The 19,747-nt window shown below is 32.7% G+C and overlaps 2 protein-coding genes across 4 annotated transcripts in view; one reads left to right on the plus strand and one right to left on the minus strand.

The window, feature by feature from the left end:
• The window catches only part of LOC119193763 (facilitated trehalose transporter Tret1-like), a gene marked incomplete at its 5' end in the record, with an annotated part of 25,760 nt that extends 15,964 nt beyond the window's left edge, over nt 1-9,796 (plus strand). The window contains 3 exon segments of the mRNA XM_037447438.1: nt 5,643-6,035; nt 8,279-8,565; nt 9,005-9,796. Coding sequence (XP_037303335.1) covers nt 5,643-6,035; nt 8,279-8,565; nt 9,005-9,317 — 993 coding nt within the window.
• A 1,085-nt stretch (nt 9,797-10,881) lies between these two features.
• LOC115454342 lies at nt 10,882-19,747 on the minus strand. 3 transcript variants are annotated; one of them, XM_037447435.1, is made up of 5 exons: nt 19,619-19,747; nt 19,243-19,283; nt 15,138-15,276; nt 13,279-13,359; nt 12,066-12,654 (listed from the first exon to the last, which is right to left on the minus strand). In XM_037447435.1, exons 1-5 carry the CDS (start codon nt 19,638-19,640, stop codon nt 12,122-12,124), a joined length of 816 nt encoding a protein of 271 aa, XP_037303332.1. In that variant the 5' UTR covers nt 19,641-19,747; the 3' UTR covers nt 12,066-12,121. The 3 variants fall into 3 exon arrangements, with proteins under 3 accessions (XP_037303334.1, XP_037303333.1, XP_037303332.1); XM_037447437.1 differs by lacking the exons at nt 12,066-12,654; nt 13,279-13,359 and adding an exon at nt 10,882-11,181; XM_037447436.1 differs by lacking the exon at nt 13,279-13,359 and having other exon boundaries at nt 12,065-12,654.

Here is a 19,747-nt window from a genome sequence, read left to right on the forward strand (position 1 = left end):
CTCAATAATTTATCCGATTTTAAATGATATAAGATTTATATTCTGCTCTCAAGTATTTAATTTTATCGCTTCGAATGACGAGGCCAGCTTACCGTTCGTCTGATGGTGAGCGATACGATCACTCATAAATAGTAGAAACACCATCCAACACCTTGAATTACAAAGTATTGTTTGGTATTCCACTGCGCTCGCCATTCTGAGACATAACATGTTAAGTCTTATTATGTCCGCTAGTTAAACAATCAAAATGAAATCCAATGTTCTTCTAACCGGAACACAATAGTGATCATACACTGCAGCTTGGCGGCAGAAATAGACATTGCGGTAGTACCAACCTAGGCAGACTCTCACATATGACAGACCACCAGTAGATAGTATTTTCTGTCCACCGAAAACCGTATTAAAATTCGTTTGGCAGTTTCCGAGTCTGCGCTAACATACAAAAAAAAAGACAAAAACCCTAATTTGTGTTCTATTCAAAGACTTGTAAGATTATATAAAGCGGACATTGGAATAAATTGTCATACAAAAATTTTACGCTTATGTGATAGTTACTCGATCTACCGTGAAATACTAAAACATCAATGTAATATACTTCATATTTTTTCCATATCATGATTAATACGCTTTTAATGAGAGTATTAGCATATTTTCTATAATAATATTATTTTTGTATTAATATCTAAGGACGCTGTGACGTCTTGTCATACGGACATTTCAAATAAGACAGCGACTTATTACCAATCGTAATCACTTTTGGAGCACCAATATGGCCTTAATGTCCGGTCTATACCTATATACTTTAATATCTGGTTCTATGACTCTTCTTTAGTCACAGCTTTTCTTTTTTGTTTCTTTTGTTTTAATGTATGAAACTACCCGTTTTGTCTGTTTAATCATAATAATAATATCAGCCCTGTATTATATACTGTCTCATTACTGGGCACGGGCCTCCTCTATTACTGAGAGGGATTAGTCCACCACGCTGGTCTAGTGCGGATTGGTAGTCTTCACGCACCCTCAAAATTCCTATAGAGAACTTCTCAGGTATACAGGTTTCCCCACGATGTTTTCCTTCATCGTTAAAGCAAGCAATAATTCGCAAAGAATACACACATCATTTTAGAAAAGTCAGAGGTGTGCCCTAGGTATTTGAACCTGCGAACATTCGTCTCAGCAGTCCGTTCCACACCCAACTAGGCTATTGCCTCTATTTAATTATATGTACTTAATAATTTAGATTTTTCCTACCGGCCTCGCCCTTGACCGTCACACCTGGGAATAAACATGGTTCCATAAAAAAAGAAAAAACTAAAGTCGTATACCAAATATTATGTCGTTGTTCGATTAAATTTAATTTCCACCATATCTTATTTACATAATTAATGTCGGCTACTTTTTTTAGATCCGGCTATAATTACCAGCCAGATTAGTTTACATAACTATATTCGTCGGAAGTTGCATTGCTTAAACATTAATTGACGTTCAAAATAAAAAATATATTTTCAGTTCGTTAAAATTAACGAATTCTCTCTATTTCAATCAGTGATGGTTTAGTTATATTACAAATTATTATTTTGCAACACTCAATAGGGCTTAGAATACCATAATTTCTAGAATAAACGGTATTCGTGAATCCCTTGTACCTAAAGCTGGTATATGAGACGGCAATTTCTTACCAAAACAATCTATGTAGGTCAGATAATTTAGTTTACTTAAATGCCAGAATATAAGATGCTTAAGAAATAAAACTGCACAATCACATTATTTTAACATCGTTTATTTACATCCAAGTTCAACAAAAAGATCTTGATAAATAAATTATAATCGATATTTTTAGAATGTCGATTGCATTTAACAGTAGCTGTTGCACGTGTCTTCGTCTACTTAACTCTTCCCGGAACATTAATATTATCATGTATAATCAGTATTAATAAAGTTACAAACGAATTGAGTAGCTTACTGTTCATAAAAGACTTATTAGGAAGTGTTTATTTCCGCGAAATTTTTATTTCTTACAAAATCTATTTACCTTATGGTGTTTGTGGTTTACAAAATTGCTTTGAAGTCACATTTCAGAAAAGTCTTCAAAAATAATGCTATGAATACATGTATATTGTACAGCTAAAGGTTTTTTATAATAACTCATAATGAACACGTAGCCTCGTTCAGTTTTTTAGTTAACCAAAATCGTGTAGTGTTACACCTTTACCTTGACAACAAATAGTTGTTGTATCTATGCTATAATAATAAGTTTTTTTGAAGTGAATACGTCTGTTTCCATCTTGGGGGCATTGGACAATTCAAAAAACTTATGACTACTTACTTGGTGGATATAGTATAGTAGTGTAGTGGTACAGTAGTGTTCCAGTTAATATTTATCATTTACGTCCGAATTTTATCACAGATTACAACAGCTGATAAAGGTCGTAGGAACATCCTGGATATTTGGATGCTGGCCGCGTTTTACAGGTCTGTCTGAAAATCTTTAGGGAGGCCTATGAAACGAAATTTCATTTCATTTCATTTCGTCAGCTTCCGCCATATCCTCGCTCATCCATCGCTCCATTTAATCAACATTTTGAATAAATTGAAATTTAATTTCATTTCGTTCAAAATGTGGACTAAATCGGTGGTGGGAAAATTGTGATAAATCCGTCTCAGTATGCATTACCTGATCCTCGATTTGTTCCATCAGGTAGCTTGTAAGAACTGTTATGTTTCAGTTAGAAGGACATAACCAGTTCGGCTGTTGAGTATCATGAGACATAGAGCCATGTTAATAAATCAATCTCTACTTGATCAAGACCTTAGGTTGACATTTATTGGTTTAAATTATTAAATAAACACAGCTTGAGTTGTCATTTACGAGTTTGTTATCATCTCAATCGTCGTTTGTTAAAAAACAAAATTCAGTTGTCAAAATTTGTCATATGTTCTCGCTTAAGATATCTTTTGAGATACTGTTATGTTTATTAAATAACGATGACTTTAATAGCCTTATTTATAAAAATATCGCAAAGCTATGCTTAGTTAAAACACAAATTTCCTCGATTAGTTGTAAATCAGAACCCGCCACCTTGCCTCTTAATTAGGTTTAAATTAGGAAACCGATGATGTTAAGCTCTTAACACTAAAACAAGTTTATAAGTAAGACTGTAAGATGCTAAGTTTCATTTGACAACATCTGATTTGTATACTGGATTATTTTGACATCGCGTTACTAAATGAAACCCCATACTTATCTACTTAGAATTAATAATAAGTGACTTGAGCCGTAGATGTAAAATAAAAAGTGTAAGTTTCGAACAATATAAATAATAATAAAAAGTATTTTTAATTTTACGCGCCCTAAAGCCACCACTAATAGTCTAAGAGAATTCGTTGCAGTGTCAACATCATACTTTCAGTAAAATTACACCCCAGCACACGCCATATTCACATTAAACTAGAATATGATCAAAAAATCAGAAAACTAAAACAAGGATTTTTCGTGAAAATATTAGTTATTATTGGATGATTTTCGGCACAATGTCAGTAAAAGTGAAGACGAGTATGTGGTTTCATTTAGTACCGCAATGTCAAAATGACCCTGTATATACGGCCCTTAGTATCACTCCCAGGATGAGGAGAGTTCCTTACTGCCTAACAGAGCTTTGTAATCGCAAGTTCATGGTAACGTTGCAAAGGTATGATTTATGTACTACCATTCTTTCCTTTGCTGTCAGTTGTCTCGTCAGTGGTCAAAAATATTCCGTAGACGTGAGTCATTAGAGGCCTAAAGTGACAACATTAGTTAATCTAATTCGACCTTATTAGATTTCTCTTGGAACCCGTTTGGACACATTCCGACATATTTACATACTTTGTTTTTTTAAGTTTTAACCAATTACCTTCCACACGTTTCGTTCTGGTTACGTAACTTTAGATAAAATTGTAAATATTTATTAAGTAGTTGCATTTATTTATACCACATAACAACAACGCGCGTTAATATGGCCTACTGGAAGTGTAGATGGATGGGCTATAAATAGGAGTTCCTGGTTTCGATTCCCAGTTGGACGAAACATTGTAAGTAGTTCTAAAACGACTAACCTAGGATCCTACAGAGATGCTCGAAATTAGGCAACATATCCTAAAAGCTCAGTCAAATCAATTAAGCCATAATCATCATTAAATTTATTATTGTTTGTCCTTGATTTTACATTATTTATCCTTGATTTAGTTTAATCAGCATAGTCTCAATCTCAAGTTTTTTGTAAGTGGATGGGGTCGGTCTAATATATACGACTGATGAGGGATGATTACCCTCGACAGTCGACACAATTATGCCGGTCTGTTGGAACCGGATATTAACAGGTTTATCCCGGAACGCGACACACTTACGTGAGCCACTATGGCGGGTTTTAACACCTTGTGTACGGTGGTCGCTACCCGGGCAGATATAAAATGAATCCTACCACCAGCAAATCTAAGGAATACAAGATCGAACAGTGCTTAGTTAATATATTATCAAATATGAATTAAGAATGTTTGTAGGTAAGATAATAAATTAATACTAATCACCTCGGTATTCTTGTTCAATACCAATTATACGATACCAACTTTGTTCTATTTTATTTGATCGAATAATTTTAATTTTACGGCCCTATAACGACTGTTATGTATATTTCCGTGATGAATCAGTAAAAAGAACCAAACTGTTGTAGATTTAGAACCGGTCCATCATCAAAACTTGTTACTTGCTTACGTCAATCTCTGAATCAAGATTTCAAGATATCCACATACTTTCAACTGAGAACTTTATTTTTAACCAAATAAAATTCTAGTACCTTACAATCCGACTAAATACTAATTGAAGCAATTGATCAATTGTAGTGGTACAATTGTAAGATTTGTATTGTTTTGTTCTATTCCATTCTCGATAGTCAAGACATTTGTATGTATTTTATGATTTAATGATCGATAGACTTCGTAATTTCTAATTACAATCTTAGAACAGAATTAGAATGTACTGTTTTATCCAGATTACTATTTAGTATTGCTACTTATCTTCTGGAAATCAGACATGATATAGCTACATTATTGTTGTTTTTTATACTGTTCGTAGCAATGCTATAAGCTCAATATATCCATCCATTACCGATTCCCAATTTTCAAGAGTCAAAGGTCAGAGACGTGCTTAGAATTCTCTGGCGATTAAAATGATTAAAGGCATAAGTTCATACTTACCGTCATAGTCTTTTTCTTGATCTTGGCCATGAAAATATGATTAAAATGCTATTATCATTATGAACCAATTATGAATTAATCAATTTAACTAGCAACCTCAGTATATTTTTGCTTAGTAACCGTGTTATGGATTTTAATGACTTGCAATTTTCAAAGAAAAAAATAGGCTTTGTTTTTGAATTTTGAAAGTAATAGTTAAATGAAAAGGTATGCCTATGTCAAATTATCTTTTGCTTCTGATGATAATATTATTCAGAATCATTTTTTAATATTCATTGGAGCTGCTGGTGAACATATTAATAAACATATTAATATTAATAAAGAAAATAATTATAAATTGTAGGAGCAGTTATTTATTATAAGTTTGTAGTTAAAATATATTTTTTAAAGATGATCATCAATATTTCCAGGTACCAGAGACTCCAATATGGCTGCTATCTAAGGGTCGTCAGAAAGACGCTCTGCATTCCCTCTGTCGCCTTCGAGGCTGGGCGAAACCCGAAGACGTCCAAGAGGAGTTTGATCAACTTCTTCAATACAATGACGTAATCCAACAATGTGTTATTTGCACCAAAGAAGACAGATTATCCGTAGAAGATTGCGAACACAAAAACGCGAATGTGTTCAGAAGAATCATGTTCAAATTCAAGCATGTGCTATTAGTTAAGGAAACGATGCGACCTTTTACTTTAGTGATGGCATATTTCCTATTCCACACGATGAGTGGATTGCTACCAGTGAGACCGAACATGGTCAATATTTGTAAAGCTTTAGGAATGAAGTACGACTCCAAAACTATTGTGGTAAGTATTTAACAGTTTTTTTTCAAGTTGTTTTTTACACGAAAATGGTAAATTGACGCTTCTGCAACTGATGGTAACTGAATTCAGAAAGAATATTAGTTTACGAGCTATCATCGATCCTCAACAGTCAATACAATTATGCCGGCCTGTCCAATAAAAGCTTTGGTAAACATTATTGGTATCGGGAAGAAAAAGGCCTTGACCAAGTGCTGAATGTAGATGTAAACAAATATAAAGACGCCACGCTTGTAAATTTTTTTACAAACCTCAATATTGTTACCTATGAACGTACAATTCATAAAAATATACACGTGGCAAATATGAATCAATATTATATGTGCAACTGGTTTTTCTTAAAATAGTCGAGGAGGAAAAAAAATTTTGATCGATAACAAATATGCACGATATTATTAAAGTTTTTATATAAAATAAAGAATGAAAACTTTAATATTATAGTAAAGTTTTTAATAAATAAAGTTTTAATAAAGTTTTTATATTAGGCGATACCTCAAGGTCCATTTTCATACATTTTGTTTCACCTTTAATCTGGGTAACTAAACAAGTATTGGCAAGTAAAGAATTTAAATTCACGTCTAGTTAGTGATTAGTTCTCGCAGTTGAAGAAAAACGTAAAATAATTAATAATCATGGATATTTCGGCCTTTAAAATTTAATATGACGAAATTTTAAAGGCAGAAATATCCATGATTATTAATTATTTTTACGTTTTTCTTCAACTGCGAGAACTAATTACTAACTAGACGTGAATTTAAATTCTTTACTAATACTTGTTTAGTTACCCAGATTAAAGGTGAAACAAAATGTATGAAAATGGACCTTGAGGTATCGCCTTAAATAAAAATGTTAATATTATGTCTTGTTATGTTTAATATAATTTTATTATAAGTAATATTTTTAGAAGGTACCAATTCTAACAGGTTTCGTTGGTCATTTCTATTCGTGTAACAACGTAGGTATCTATTGCATTTAAATAACATACTCTCAATAATTTAGAGAAGTGTTACCTACCAAAGTTTGAAGAAATAAAAGGGTTATTAGAAGACCATGTTAAAGATCTGCGATATTTTAACAACTCTATGCGGCTTAAAAATGATTCTAAAATAAATAATCGCTCACAAACGGTAGTAACTTAACATTAGGTCAAATTCTTTAAACCTTGGTCTCTAAAAAACGTGTTATAGTAAATAGAGACCAATATAATTTAAAAGGAGGCGAGATAAAGAGATTATCCATTTTGCATAAATCCTATTATATCTCATTAGACTACTTATTACGTGATTAAAACCTTAATGAATATGGAGGAACCATGTCCGACTTTGCATCTATCATATAATATCAAAAAACAATTTAAGATCTTGTTTTCAAGTATTGTGCAATAGATCGTCGTAATTTTCGTTTTAGCCAGTAAGATCTAATATGAACCTATGGTCAATGAATTGAGAGGAAACCAGTCAGCCCGCCTTTTATTGATTTGCATAATATGTAGTTCCAAAAAAAACATAGAAGGTTATTTTACGAACATTGTGCAATACCATGTGTTATGAACAAAAAGTTATTTATAATGATTGCAATGAAATTAATTACCTCTCTTAATACATGTTTACTATGTTTATTTTTAAGTCTCTAATTGGATGATAAAACCTCAAAGTGTATTAAGAATACCTCACGACGCAATTGAATGTAACGAACATCGTCAATCTTACATTTTATTTTTAAGGTTACTTAATTTCAAAGACATATAAGCCTAGAACTTTTTGCTAAATTCGTTAGAAGGAAGGTTTCATATATATTTCGTACCAGGGTATATAGAGCCAACGCCTAGCAGGTTTTAGGTTTGATTATATATCCTGCAACTTGCAAAAAAGGCCAGCACAATAATTGTAACCAGCGAGGAGTGTAGTCTGTCGTTAATTTATATTTGATCCACACTTTGCTTGTTATTGTTTTAATTTGATCTACAATAACAAAATTACACTACGTAGTCATGTAAAAACAAAGAGAGTTGAATGATCAGTAATGTTAATTGCGTTGTAGAGCGGCGAAATTTTTAGAGACGATAATAACTCAAATCTACCTTTAACTTTAAATTCGCATAATGTTAAATTTTAGTTAATATAATTTAAATTTGTTGAATATGTAATTGGCAAGAAATAAAAGGCTTATTATTATTATTATAATGTACAATTGCCAAAACAAAAAACTCTAATCTATTCTCGTTTCAGGTCCTAGTTGGAGCAGTATTCATACTCATGAGCCTCTTATCAGCAGTAATAGTGAAGACGATAGGAAAGAGGAAGTTAATCCTCGGTTCTCTATTCGCCACTGCTTTATGCAGCCTCGGTCTTAGCATTTACGCGAGAACGAGCATATCACCCGACGTGTTTTCATACGAATCGATCACGTTTACTGAAAAGAAAGAAATACTTCCACTGTTCTTGTTTATGGCACTGGTGTGCTTCACTAGTCTTGGGATACCATGGATACTGCTGTCCGAAGTGTTTCCTTTTAGGTAAGAGGAAATTAGTTTTTTTACATTTAAAGCTATTTTCAATTATGTTAATGGACCATCATTTATTATAGAATATTATATTTATAAGATACCTACTTTATCCTAGAATTGATCGTAATATATATACGAAATTCAATTTGAGACTTGATGTCTATAATTTAATTTACCTTTTATATTATATAATCACAGAATCGAGTTATAGTGTAAGACATATAGATGTCGCTATTTTAAATAAGTGTCGACAAAGAATACCAATTAGAACTTTCAATATTGTAGAAAAAAATGTTTTTTCTGGCCTATATATACAAAAAGTATTTTTGATTTTGTTTAGATGAGCGTAGAAAATATAAGAATGATTACTGCCCAAACTTAAATAATTTAGGTCCCTCGAGCTCATAAGTATACTGAGAAACGCACTAATTTACACATTTTGTTCCAGGAGCCGCGGAGTCGCCACGGGTACTGCAGCTGCCTTTTGTTATACTATTTTATTTCTAGCATCTAAAACGAATTATAATTTAGAAGCTACTTTTCATCTCAGCGGTGTTTTTGCTATTTATGCTACTTTTGCCTTTGTCGGCACGATTTACCTTTACTTTTTCTTGCCTGAAACTGAAAATAAAACTTTGGTGGAAATAGAATCATACTATAAAGGTGAAACAAAGATATTTGCTGACGATTTCTTTATTAACACCTTTAGAAAGAAACAGAGCAAATTAAGCGAAGCGAGCAAACCAATGCTAGTCAAGTAATTTATTGACTATTCACAGGGATGGTAGAGTTATCATCAGTTAGCGATCGTAAAGGCTTGCCGATACGATTATAAGCATATTAATTATCAAAATTAAGACCCAATTGATAATGAATTGTACTTGCAGGAGTTTTCGATCGCTAACTTTGTGAAGACTACTTCCCCGGATGAAAATATGAGATTTTTACTGTACTGTGTACAGAGCACCAAATGTGCTAATAAATGATATTGTACATACTATTCTAAGCTTTAAGTTAACCTTATAAAGGCATAATAATAAACAGGGAAATTACGAATTGTAACATTAGCCAATTACTTGACAAAAATATTTTAAGAAAAGAATTAGGGTTTTCAAATTTTGTTTATGATGTCTATACTTAGGTGTGATTGTAAGGCGTTTTAGTGCCTAACATCATACTGCCAATAAAATTGTGTTCGTAATAATTTACTGTTTATTAGAATAAAATTGTTATAATTTTTGTGAATGTTTTATTTGCACAAGCAATATTCAATAATGAATGAATTTAAAATTGGATAGATACTTAAAAAATACAAATCCAGTAGAGGTATCAAACTATAAATAGGGGTAGTAACAGATGGGTCAGTAACTAGTGTTTTACTTTTTGTTGCCGGTGATTATTTTACTAATAGGGATTAAGTATTATTATTTCTCTGCAGCATTTATTTTACTATTTAGGTATTACTACATTATAGTAACATCGAGTGCATTATTATTATACTGCCACCATGTGAATCCTGTCTCGCTCTTGAGATATTTTTTATACAAATACGGCTAAATGACCCCACTGTATCTGATGGTAAGCCGAGTGGGACCCATATAGAATTTTAATTGTCGAGAAGTTAAACAACTGTCGACACAATTATGCCAGCCTATTTGAACCTTGTATACTCAGGCTGATTTCGGAACGCGACGCACTTATGTAGGTCAATATGGCGGGTTTAAACTCCTTGCGTACAGTAGTCTCTATCCAGGAGGATACAAAATATACCCTACCACCAACAAAACACCAGTACTAGCTATCTAATAGGCTGTATTTATCTGTGTTGGTCTTGAAACCTTTTAGATTATTAGATTGATGAAAAGTCTACCAAATAAAATGTAGTTTGGAAAATTTGCTTAAATTTTTTGATTAGGCGTTAGTGTTGATATCATTATGATTATTAAACTTTATGTAAACTCGTAGTCTCTTGCACATCGGAAAGCACCTAAGATCGTTGGTCCTTACGTTTGATCTCTCTCCGGTCATATCGGATTGCCTTCTCACCAGACTATATGAGTAAAGAAACAGAGAGTGCACCTGTGTATTGCGTACACACTTATGCACTATAACATCTCTTACGTACTTGGCTGATCTTCTTTGAGATCGGCCGTCGAAATTCGATTAGGAAAAATCACATGTAATTAATTTTAAAATAATTACTGAGACATAACAAACGCTTGATGTAGCATAATTATATAATATTCTACACCTATATTCCTAAATTAGACAAAACTGTTATGTTTTAAAATAGGGAATCATATTAGAAAGAAAAATGTAGGAATGCAAAAGGAATTATTTGATTTTATCATCTTTTTAACAACATATTGTCTTGTAAAACCCTGTAGAAGTCTCTTGTTTCTCCTTTCTTCGTAGTAATCCATGAATGAGGTCGATCACAGTTAGGATGGAATTGGTGCTCTGGTGTTAAGACTTTTGATTCCATATCTTTGATATCCTTCCCACTTAATTTTAGTTCTTCAACGCTCAAATAATCATCTTCTTGTATTGGCTTCTCTGTTGTACTGATTACAACTATATCCGTTGTTCGATCTTCACCAGGATCGCATAAATCTAGTCCAAAATCTGCAAAATACAGACATTAAAATTAAACCGTACCTCGGTAATGACAATTAATTATAATTGCAAAGATCTAAATCCTATCCTAAAAGTTGTAGATCCTTGTACTAGACATATTTGTTTACAGCATGGCTTGGCTCGACCAGGGGTCCAGTGTATCGCAGAAACCAACATGAAGTGACAGCTTGTAACTGCCTTTCATAAGGTTTTCTAAGACACGAAAATCCTTCCTTCACTGATTCATGCTTTAAACCTAAGTTTAGACGACCTTGTTCTTGCGGCAATATATTTTACAAGAGATATATATTCCTGGGACTATTTCAATAATTCTAAATACAGGCGCATGCCCAACAAACATAATAATTTCAACTGCTAAAAGTTCTTTTGCTAAACTAAACCTCACTAAAGGCTGATAGCGCATTCATGACTCCTCTGATATGTAAGTGTCTAAAGGTACTGGAGACTGGTTAATAAGACGTTTCTTCTGACGTCAGAAAACCGGAGAAGAGAAGTTCAATACGTCTAGGGCCGGCCTTAGGTACCCAGGCACCATGGCCAAAATTGATGTACGCCCCTTTATTCTCTTAACGGGTAATATCGAAAATTCTTGAAAACGCTCTAAAATCCCCGGATGCTGAAAGCTAATAACGTATTTTTCTTGTTTAACATCTGGCTGAAACAATGTTAAGAAATTGATGATGTGAAGCTATATGTTATGTTTGTATGCCTGTACTACTATTACGTATACTACTTTTCAGAAGTCAAACAAGATATTATTAAAAATTTTGTCTCATAATTTTCTGTACGTACTTTTTGATTCTTCAAGGTTACCTATTTAAATAATAAAAAATAATAAACGAAAAAAAATTTGCAATATATTATATGAAATAGTTTATTCCACAAAATTTGGGCGCATTTATATTACCTATTATTATAAATTCTAAATTTATCCAAATCTCATTCTCCTTGGAGTAGTTTCCCATGTGAAAGGCCTCTCGCAATTATTCGCTTTACATAATATTGTAAACTGCGGAATACCGCCTACCACCTTCTTGAAGAAGGTTTTAGTTAAATATAAAGACTTTTGAGAAAGTCCTTTCTTCTTTGGAATTAACGATATAATCGTAGGAATTCTCTTCGTTGTTTTTATTACATTTTTTTTAATTACAGTAGTTGCAGGAACAGACAAAGTTGACGTTTCTTCTACATCTAGATGTTTCTTTGTTATTTTAACAGACGTCCGTGGTTTGCTTGTTAGCATCTTTCCTTCTTTACTAGATAATTTTGATACTGTTGTAGTTTCTGAAGACATTTTAGTTATATCTGATTCAAAGTTCATCAATCGTTTTGAAACGTCGATAACGGGTTCCGTAGTTGTCTCCCACGTTTCAGGTCTATTACAACACACAGTAGCTTCTGCAGACTTAGTTTTGACAAACTCAGTGGTTGATGAATGTGTGCTTTCCATATTAGTAGATCCTGAAATATTAGATTCTGTATACGTTGTAGGAATAATTTCATTTATATTAGTGGTATTTGATTTTGTATGTATTGTTCTAATAATTTCACTCGTAATAGTATCTGTATGTTGTAGGATCATTTTAGTAGAACCACCAGTAACTGTAGTGTTCGGGATAATCTTAGACGCAATGGAAGGTTTTGTAATATTGCTGTCGGTACTAGATAGTTTAATTGTTTCTACAACGATAGGTCTTTCTAAAATAGTGGATTCTGGGACCAAATCTACATCAATATACTTCACTTCTTCCGTCGTAGTTTCCCAAGTTTTGGGTCTATGACAACATATAGTATCCCTTTCTTTTTGTACTTGTGTAGTTGTTGGAAGTTTTTGAATGATTAAATCGGACGTTGATGCTTTAGAAGTTATAACCTGAGAACTAGTTTTAGTAGTTGCTTTCATTTTTGACCCAGTTTTAAACGCTTTAGTCGTTAGTTCTGGCGTAGCCATTTGTTTTGTTATAGTGATAAGAGATGACTTTCTTTGAGTGGTTGTTAACGTAATCTTTGATAATATGATTAGAGTTGGAATAGCCTTTGATACTGTGGTAAGGTCTGCTATTTTAGTTTCCAAATCTGCATTACCAGTAAATCCATTTGGTTTTTCTATTAGTGATGGATCCAAACTTGGCCACGTACAATACAGTATATAGGTTTCGCTGTACCCTGGAAATATTTATCAACTACTGAACTGTTATAAGGCGCCCGTAGTTTCGCATACACTTTATCTATAACTTGCTTCGTGTAATATGTCTATCTCCTTCAAATATAAATTTTATGGCGTAGTTATCATACATTTTAATTTTACTTTTAACTTTTCTTTAAACAGTTCGCAAATTGCCTATTACTATTTAAAAACACTTTGTTACATACAAATAGTAGATAGAATACATAGGTAAAAGAATAAGTACATGTAATCTCTGAATGAAGACAACATTGTAAATAAACACTTTACAAGAAGCAATTTTCTTACACGTGACTCTTCGGCAATCGGAGTAAAACCAGAAGAATAGTTTATAATCATTTATTTAAATTAATATCTTCAGCAACCGATATCTTGTTGTGTTCCCATACAGGGCGTATCGATTTTCGTCGTGTATTCTGTAATAACAGATAAAACATTAAGGGCCTGTTTCACAGCTTCTCATCAAATGTATAAAACGACCAAATACAAAAGTCACACCCTAATACTCCTAAATAAATGGTAATAAAATGAATACTATCTACATTAGGTATTTAACACAGTAATTGTCAAATAAAATGCAGTTAAATCTTGTGAAATAGGCCCTAGTTTAAATAAAAGTTTTATCTGTGAGTTAGTTTTAGTACTATGCAATATTCTGTGGTTTTACTCCGATGAAAGTCTCTTTGGTTTTGGTATACAAAATTAGAGATGTTACAAACGTTTATATTATATTGATTATTAATTTATTAAGACATTTCTATTATTACAAACTTAACTAATAGTGATGGAAACAGAAAAAACAAAATCGTGATTAAAGGTATTTCTTTTTAAACGAAAGTTATTTAATAACTGTAATTCTTTCATATTATAATACAAAGTCCCCTGTCGCGTCTGTCTGAACGCGCTTAACTCAAAAACCGAACAAATTTCAATGAAATTAAATTTGGCGTTAAGTATGAGATTTAGGAAGGACCCGGGAAAATATAAAGCGGGACTTTTATTCTAGAAATACTCTTTCACGACCAAAGTCGCGACCTTTCCTTTAATAAAATTGTTTGCAACTGGTTATAACTTGATCTGTTTATAGTATTAAATATAAAGCTGGCATAGTCTCCTAAGAGACTCAAAGCCTTTAAACATATAAAGAAACAAATATCATACTTATGTCTATTTATGTCGATAAAGAGAATTTTAATATTATGATCTTGTTTAACCACCTACAAAATATTCTCTAGAGTTCATGCTTTTAAATATTGATGTTATTCGTTTACATTTAGGAACATTTTATATTAATAATATTATAAATAAGTAAACTTAGTAACACTACCATCACCCAATAACTCATACATTAAAAATATATTAATCTCATTTCTAGAAAAGTATACTACGTTTAATAAGCTTTAAATATATCAGTCAAGTAAGCAGCGATGGCCTAGTTGGGTGTAGAACGGACTGCCGAGACGAAAATCCGCAGGTTCAAATCCCAAGGGCACACACCTCTGACTTTTCTAAAATTATATGCGTATTCTTTGTGAATTATTGCTTGCTTTAACGATAAAAGAAAACATAGTGAGAAAACTTGCAAATCTGAGATGTTCTCTATAGGAATTTTGAAGGTATGTGAAGTTGACCAATCCGCACTAGGCCAGCGTGGTGGACTAAGGCCTAACCCCTATCCGTAGTAGAGGAGGCCCGTGCCCAGCAGTGAGACAGTATATAATACAGGGCTGATATTATTATTATATCAGAAAATACATACTCGTTCCATAGTCGCAGTTGTATTCGTACATATCGCACTGGTCGAGGAATCTTCTCCTGCTACAGCCATCGGGAGTCGAACCGCACACCACACGGTTGTCATGGATACAGACAGACGCCATGTTGCAGTAGTTTATTGGCTGTAATATAAACAGTTATATCTTCTAAATCTGTTTGTTTGGTAAATAGTATTATAAAGTAGTTTATAGTTTTCGAAAGTATTTTCAATAAAAACGGCAACATATCACACTTATGAAGATGGGGTAGGAAGAGGTGCACTCACTTCCACCAAGTGTGATCTATCCCATTATGTGATAAGAGGCAAGGATATCGGACATACATCCCACATCCAATATAATACTAAGGAGAAATCCCAGCATCACCGCCTGGCCCGGTAATCAAACCTCGGACTTCAGAGTGGTGTACTACACACGCAACACGCTATACATCCACGCCACCGAGGTAAAAGCATTCAAATACAAGTCAATTCATATCACTAATCATTATTTAACTATTACCACAACTATTCGATGGATCATCAATTAAATTGGTTTAGTGTTGCTTATATTTGCTACTACAGACTCTTTCATTTATTTTAGACTGTGCCCCGGTCTTTGTATTTACTAAATGTTACACAATACATTCACTACCGCTAGGTCCTGGGGAAAGGAAGATCTTAGAATCAAGAGTTCATTTACATGTAAATTAAATCAACTAGTCTTAACTGAATTAGGTACACCATCGAAACGTGAAAAATTTTATTCAGTAAATTAAAAAAAATTAGGCCAGTACTTAATTTAGATTAGCGCTTTCCATACTTTGTGTCGCGATCCACTAGTGCGTGTGAGAGAATTTGGGTGGCCCAAGGAAAAAGTATAAGAGTATTTCTCAAAATAAATGTACCGTAACGAAATAGTTTTTATGATATATTATTTCAATTTCTGTATCATTTTTTTTGTTAATCTCCAAGTTTTAATTCGATATTGTGTTTGGTAGAACGAATACATTAAAAAAAAAAGATGTGACATAAAATTTCATAAGAAAACTTTCTAAAAACTATTTCGTTATGTACATTTATTTTGAAAAATACTAATACATCAACCGATCAGGTCAACTGCCGAACGGTCTCGAAAACGAATTAAATATTACATCATTACAGGTCTGAGATGAGTCCAGAATTTGAAAATTTTGTTTAGGTGGGTCACGGCCTTTTCAATGTAATAACCACTGGTTTAGGAAATCATTTAGGTACATGAAATATGTGAATACTTTTTATGTATCCTATTGCTATTTCATATTTTAGTATAATGTATATTAACAGACCTGTTCCACAAAATGTTATTAATTATGTTAATATACACGTTTTTAAAAAGGCCGGTATGAGGTTCCAGACTTTAATTTTTTTTTAAAAATTCACCAATATTATTATTAGTAACCATTTCTTTACATGTAGAAGATAATCTCTTGAATATTTGCACAAATAAAATAGTCATTACAATTCTGATAAATTTGAACATAATTGTGAACATATCTCTTAAACCTAATCGAAGAGGACGCCACGGACCATACCTGGCGCAAAGGTACCCATAACGCTAGCCACATTACCACGCTGTATACAATGACATATCTGTTGCACTAGATGCGATTCAATGCGGAAATCCTCAAATCTCTTGAATTCTTCTATCGATTCTTAAATCGTTCAATAGAAAGCTACTCTACCGAGTAACAAGACCTTATTTAAATTTGATTTCTTTTATTCTGAGAAAAAACTGGTTTGCTAGCAGAGTCGTGAGCCAAATTTGTTTCTATAAATCAACTGATACCCTCAGAGCAAACGAGTTATGAACAGAAACCTCATTAAGGCATATGCAATGGGGAATTACCTCAGATAAAATGTTCAATTTTCAAGACTACAAGCAACCCAATATTATGAACCAAGTGTATTACTCCAGTAGAACTGTATATAGATTACTGTGTTTTTAAATTAAAGATTTTCCCAGAGGTTTTTTTTAATTTATAATTTTTTGGAAATCATAATATTTTATTTTATCTTACTGATATTACAAATGCAATTGTTTGTGCAAATGTTTGGACGTTTGTTAGAAGTAAACATAGAAACAGCGGAACGGATTTGTTATTTGGCTATTTATGTAATTCACACTGTTAACGTAATGTTTTTTTTAAATAGATGGCGCTCACTGGTTTCGCATTTACGGGAATTGTAGAAGGAAAGCCTATTTACTCGAGCAAAGCCATGAGCCATACCAAATCTAGAATATAAAAATATCAAACAGTTACATTCGTCCAACGATTCCTAGCTCCCATCGCAAAAGCCTCAGGAATCTTGTGAGTCACTTATTACCATGACCCACTTGCCTGCTGGTTTGCTATAAGAAAACATCTAAGAGCTGAATTTTTTTTAAGAAATATTATTTTATGCGCACTTGTGTAGTCAGGAAAGATACTTATTATAAAACCTGATTGTTTAGAAACCACGCACTTATTTAAAAGCTTTTTTACCGTAGCAGATACGGATTAAGAATAAGCATTTGAGATTTAAAAAAATACTATTTTCTTATATATCAATAATATCATAATGGGGTGGCATGCTTGGAGGTTGGGACAGTGGGCGTAGTTTAACCATGTTAATAAAAAATCGTATTTTATTTATGCGTCACCCATTTTTTTTTGCATAGACTATTAAAAAGGCAGATGAATTATCTAACTTTGGTTGCGTCGACATTAGCAAGCATTCGGAATTTAAGAAAAGTAGATCGTCATTTCGGCTTCTAAATACCTCACTAACTTTTTGAAGTGCAACTGGAAGCTGTCATTTGACTTTGTTATTCCGTAAACCTCTTTTTAATATGCTATATAATTAATCGAAAGAAAGGTCATATGATTATCTTCCTGAGTCCGCGCATGTACAGCAAGCAACTTAAAATATGTAGCAAAATCAAAAGTTAGTGTTCCGTATCTATCACAATTCGTTTGTTACCAGGTGTGTGAGCGATGAAATATAATGTGTTTAAGGATAAATTGATAAAAATCTTTACTTTATTCCCATCTACATATTATAAAATTGTGAACAAAATTTTAGATTCTGAAAACATCCATTTAAGCTGGAGTACTGATAAGATGATTCTATTTTTTTTTTAACCTTACCTCGAAATCAGCTCTAGTCAGGCGCTGTCATTCGCGGGTTTTATTCTTTATACACTGATCGCTAAAGTGACTCCACTTTTTACTCGCGCATAACTTATAACACGTGATTTCGCTTCATCACGTGTCGACAGGTTTTGGAGGTTATTGTCTCATAGGCCTTGTTCTAATGCCACGAGTTGTCCGCTGGCATATTGTAGATACTGACAGGAGGTACGATATAATGGCATATAAATCTAAATGATTTCTACAAAAATCTATTTTAAAATATTGGCCAGAAGCCGAGCATGTTAGACATGTGTTGTTAAGCGGTGCTTATAACCAAACTGAGCAAATAAAAATGTTCCTGAAGCTAACTCACCGCTCAAGGACCTTCGTTTAAATATTTGGACTCTAACATAGTACGAGGCTTTAGGTTATTACATCCATCGCCTCCCATTTCTAAACTTACCCAAGGTCACAACAGCATACGTAAAAATATGTTTGTTTCTATGGCGGTGTTATTAGCGTGGTTTGAAGCGTGACTATATGTGGCGTAATACTCTTGTTAGATCTAATGTAAATAAATCTATCAAATTTAAAGCACATAATCGCTTCAAAAACATTGAGCCGGAATGATTTCCTGTTGTTTTGTATATTAATTTCAAATAATTATATGCCATTTTACATTATATGCGAATTTTTAATCGACGATTATAATTAAATAAAATTATTAGTTCCCACCATCTTCCTTCCCGTGTCCGCCCTTATTGAAAACATTTTGATGTTTTGTCAGCTACCTAATAACTAATTGATAACTTTCTATGGTAATAAAGTATATGTACAATCAGGCTCAAATAAATTTATACACGGATAACGACAAAATGATTTACCAATTAATACAGAATGGCTTACGGTGCGTTCATTTGTGCCTGAATGTACACATTATGAATAAAAATATTTACGTATGTGAGATGTTGTGTACTCCAATGGCACGAGGATAAAACTAGAAAAAACATATCATGTTAACCATATTAGTGTCAATTAGCTATGAATTTTGAGTTATATATAATATATGAAATTCCATATTGTCCTATATCACATTAAGCACAAACTTCACACTCTAAATCATTATATTATATTCTTCACCCAAGTTTTGGCCAACAACTAGACATGGAAGCCTCATGGCTAAAAAGATGTCACTGAATTACTTACATTTACAAAATGATTTAAATCAAATAAAAGTTAAAATAAATTGATGACATAATTCATGCCATATTAGATATTTTCAACTTACTAAACTATTCCCTGAAATATAATAGACTAGTATTTTAAACATACCTACGAAAAATAATAGAATCATCTCGAATATTTGATTTTGACTTTATTTCGAAGCAATTTCCAGCGTCATAAATATTACCGATAACATTTTATGACAAAATTGAAACACAGTTGCAACCATACATATTG

The sequence above is a fragment of the Manduca sexta genome, chromosome 6 (assembly GCF_014839805.1).
Source record: "Manduca sexta isolate Smith_Timp_Sample1 chromosome 6, JHU_Msex_v1.0, whole genome shotgun sequence".
Classification (NCBI taxonomy): Eukaryota; Metazoa; Arthropoda; class Insecta; order Lepidoptera; family Sphingidae; genus Manduca; species Manduca sexta.

What these genes read in the sequence shown, in the direction of transcription:
- LOC115454342 (XM_037447435.1), bottom strand. Translation starts at nt 19,640, where the DNA reads ATGATTCTATTATTTTTCGTAG. An exon ending in GATTCTATTATTTTTCGTAG is followed by an intron (nt 19,284 to 19,618) that starts GTATGTTTAAAA and finishes TGTTTTTTCTAG; the next exon opens with TTTTATCCTCGTGCCATTGG. An exon ending in GTACACAACATCTCACATAC is followed by an intron (nt 15,277 to 19,242) that starts GTAAATATTTTT and finishes TTTATATTACAG; the next exon opens with CCAATAAACTACTGCAACAT.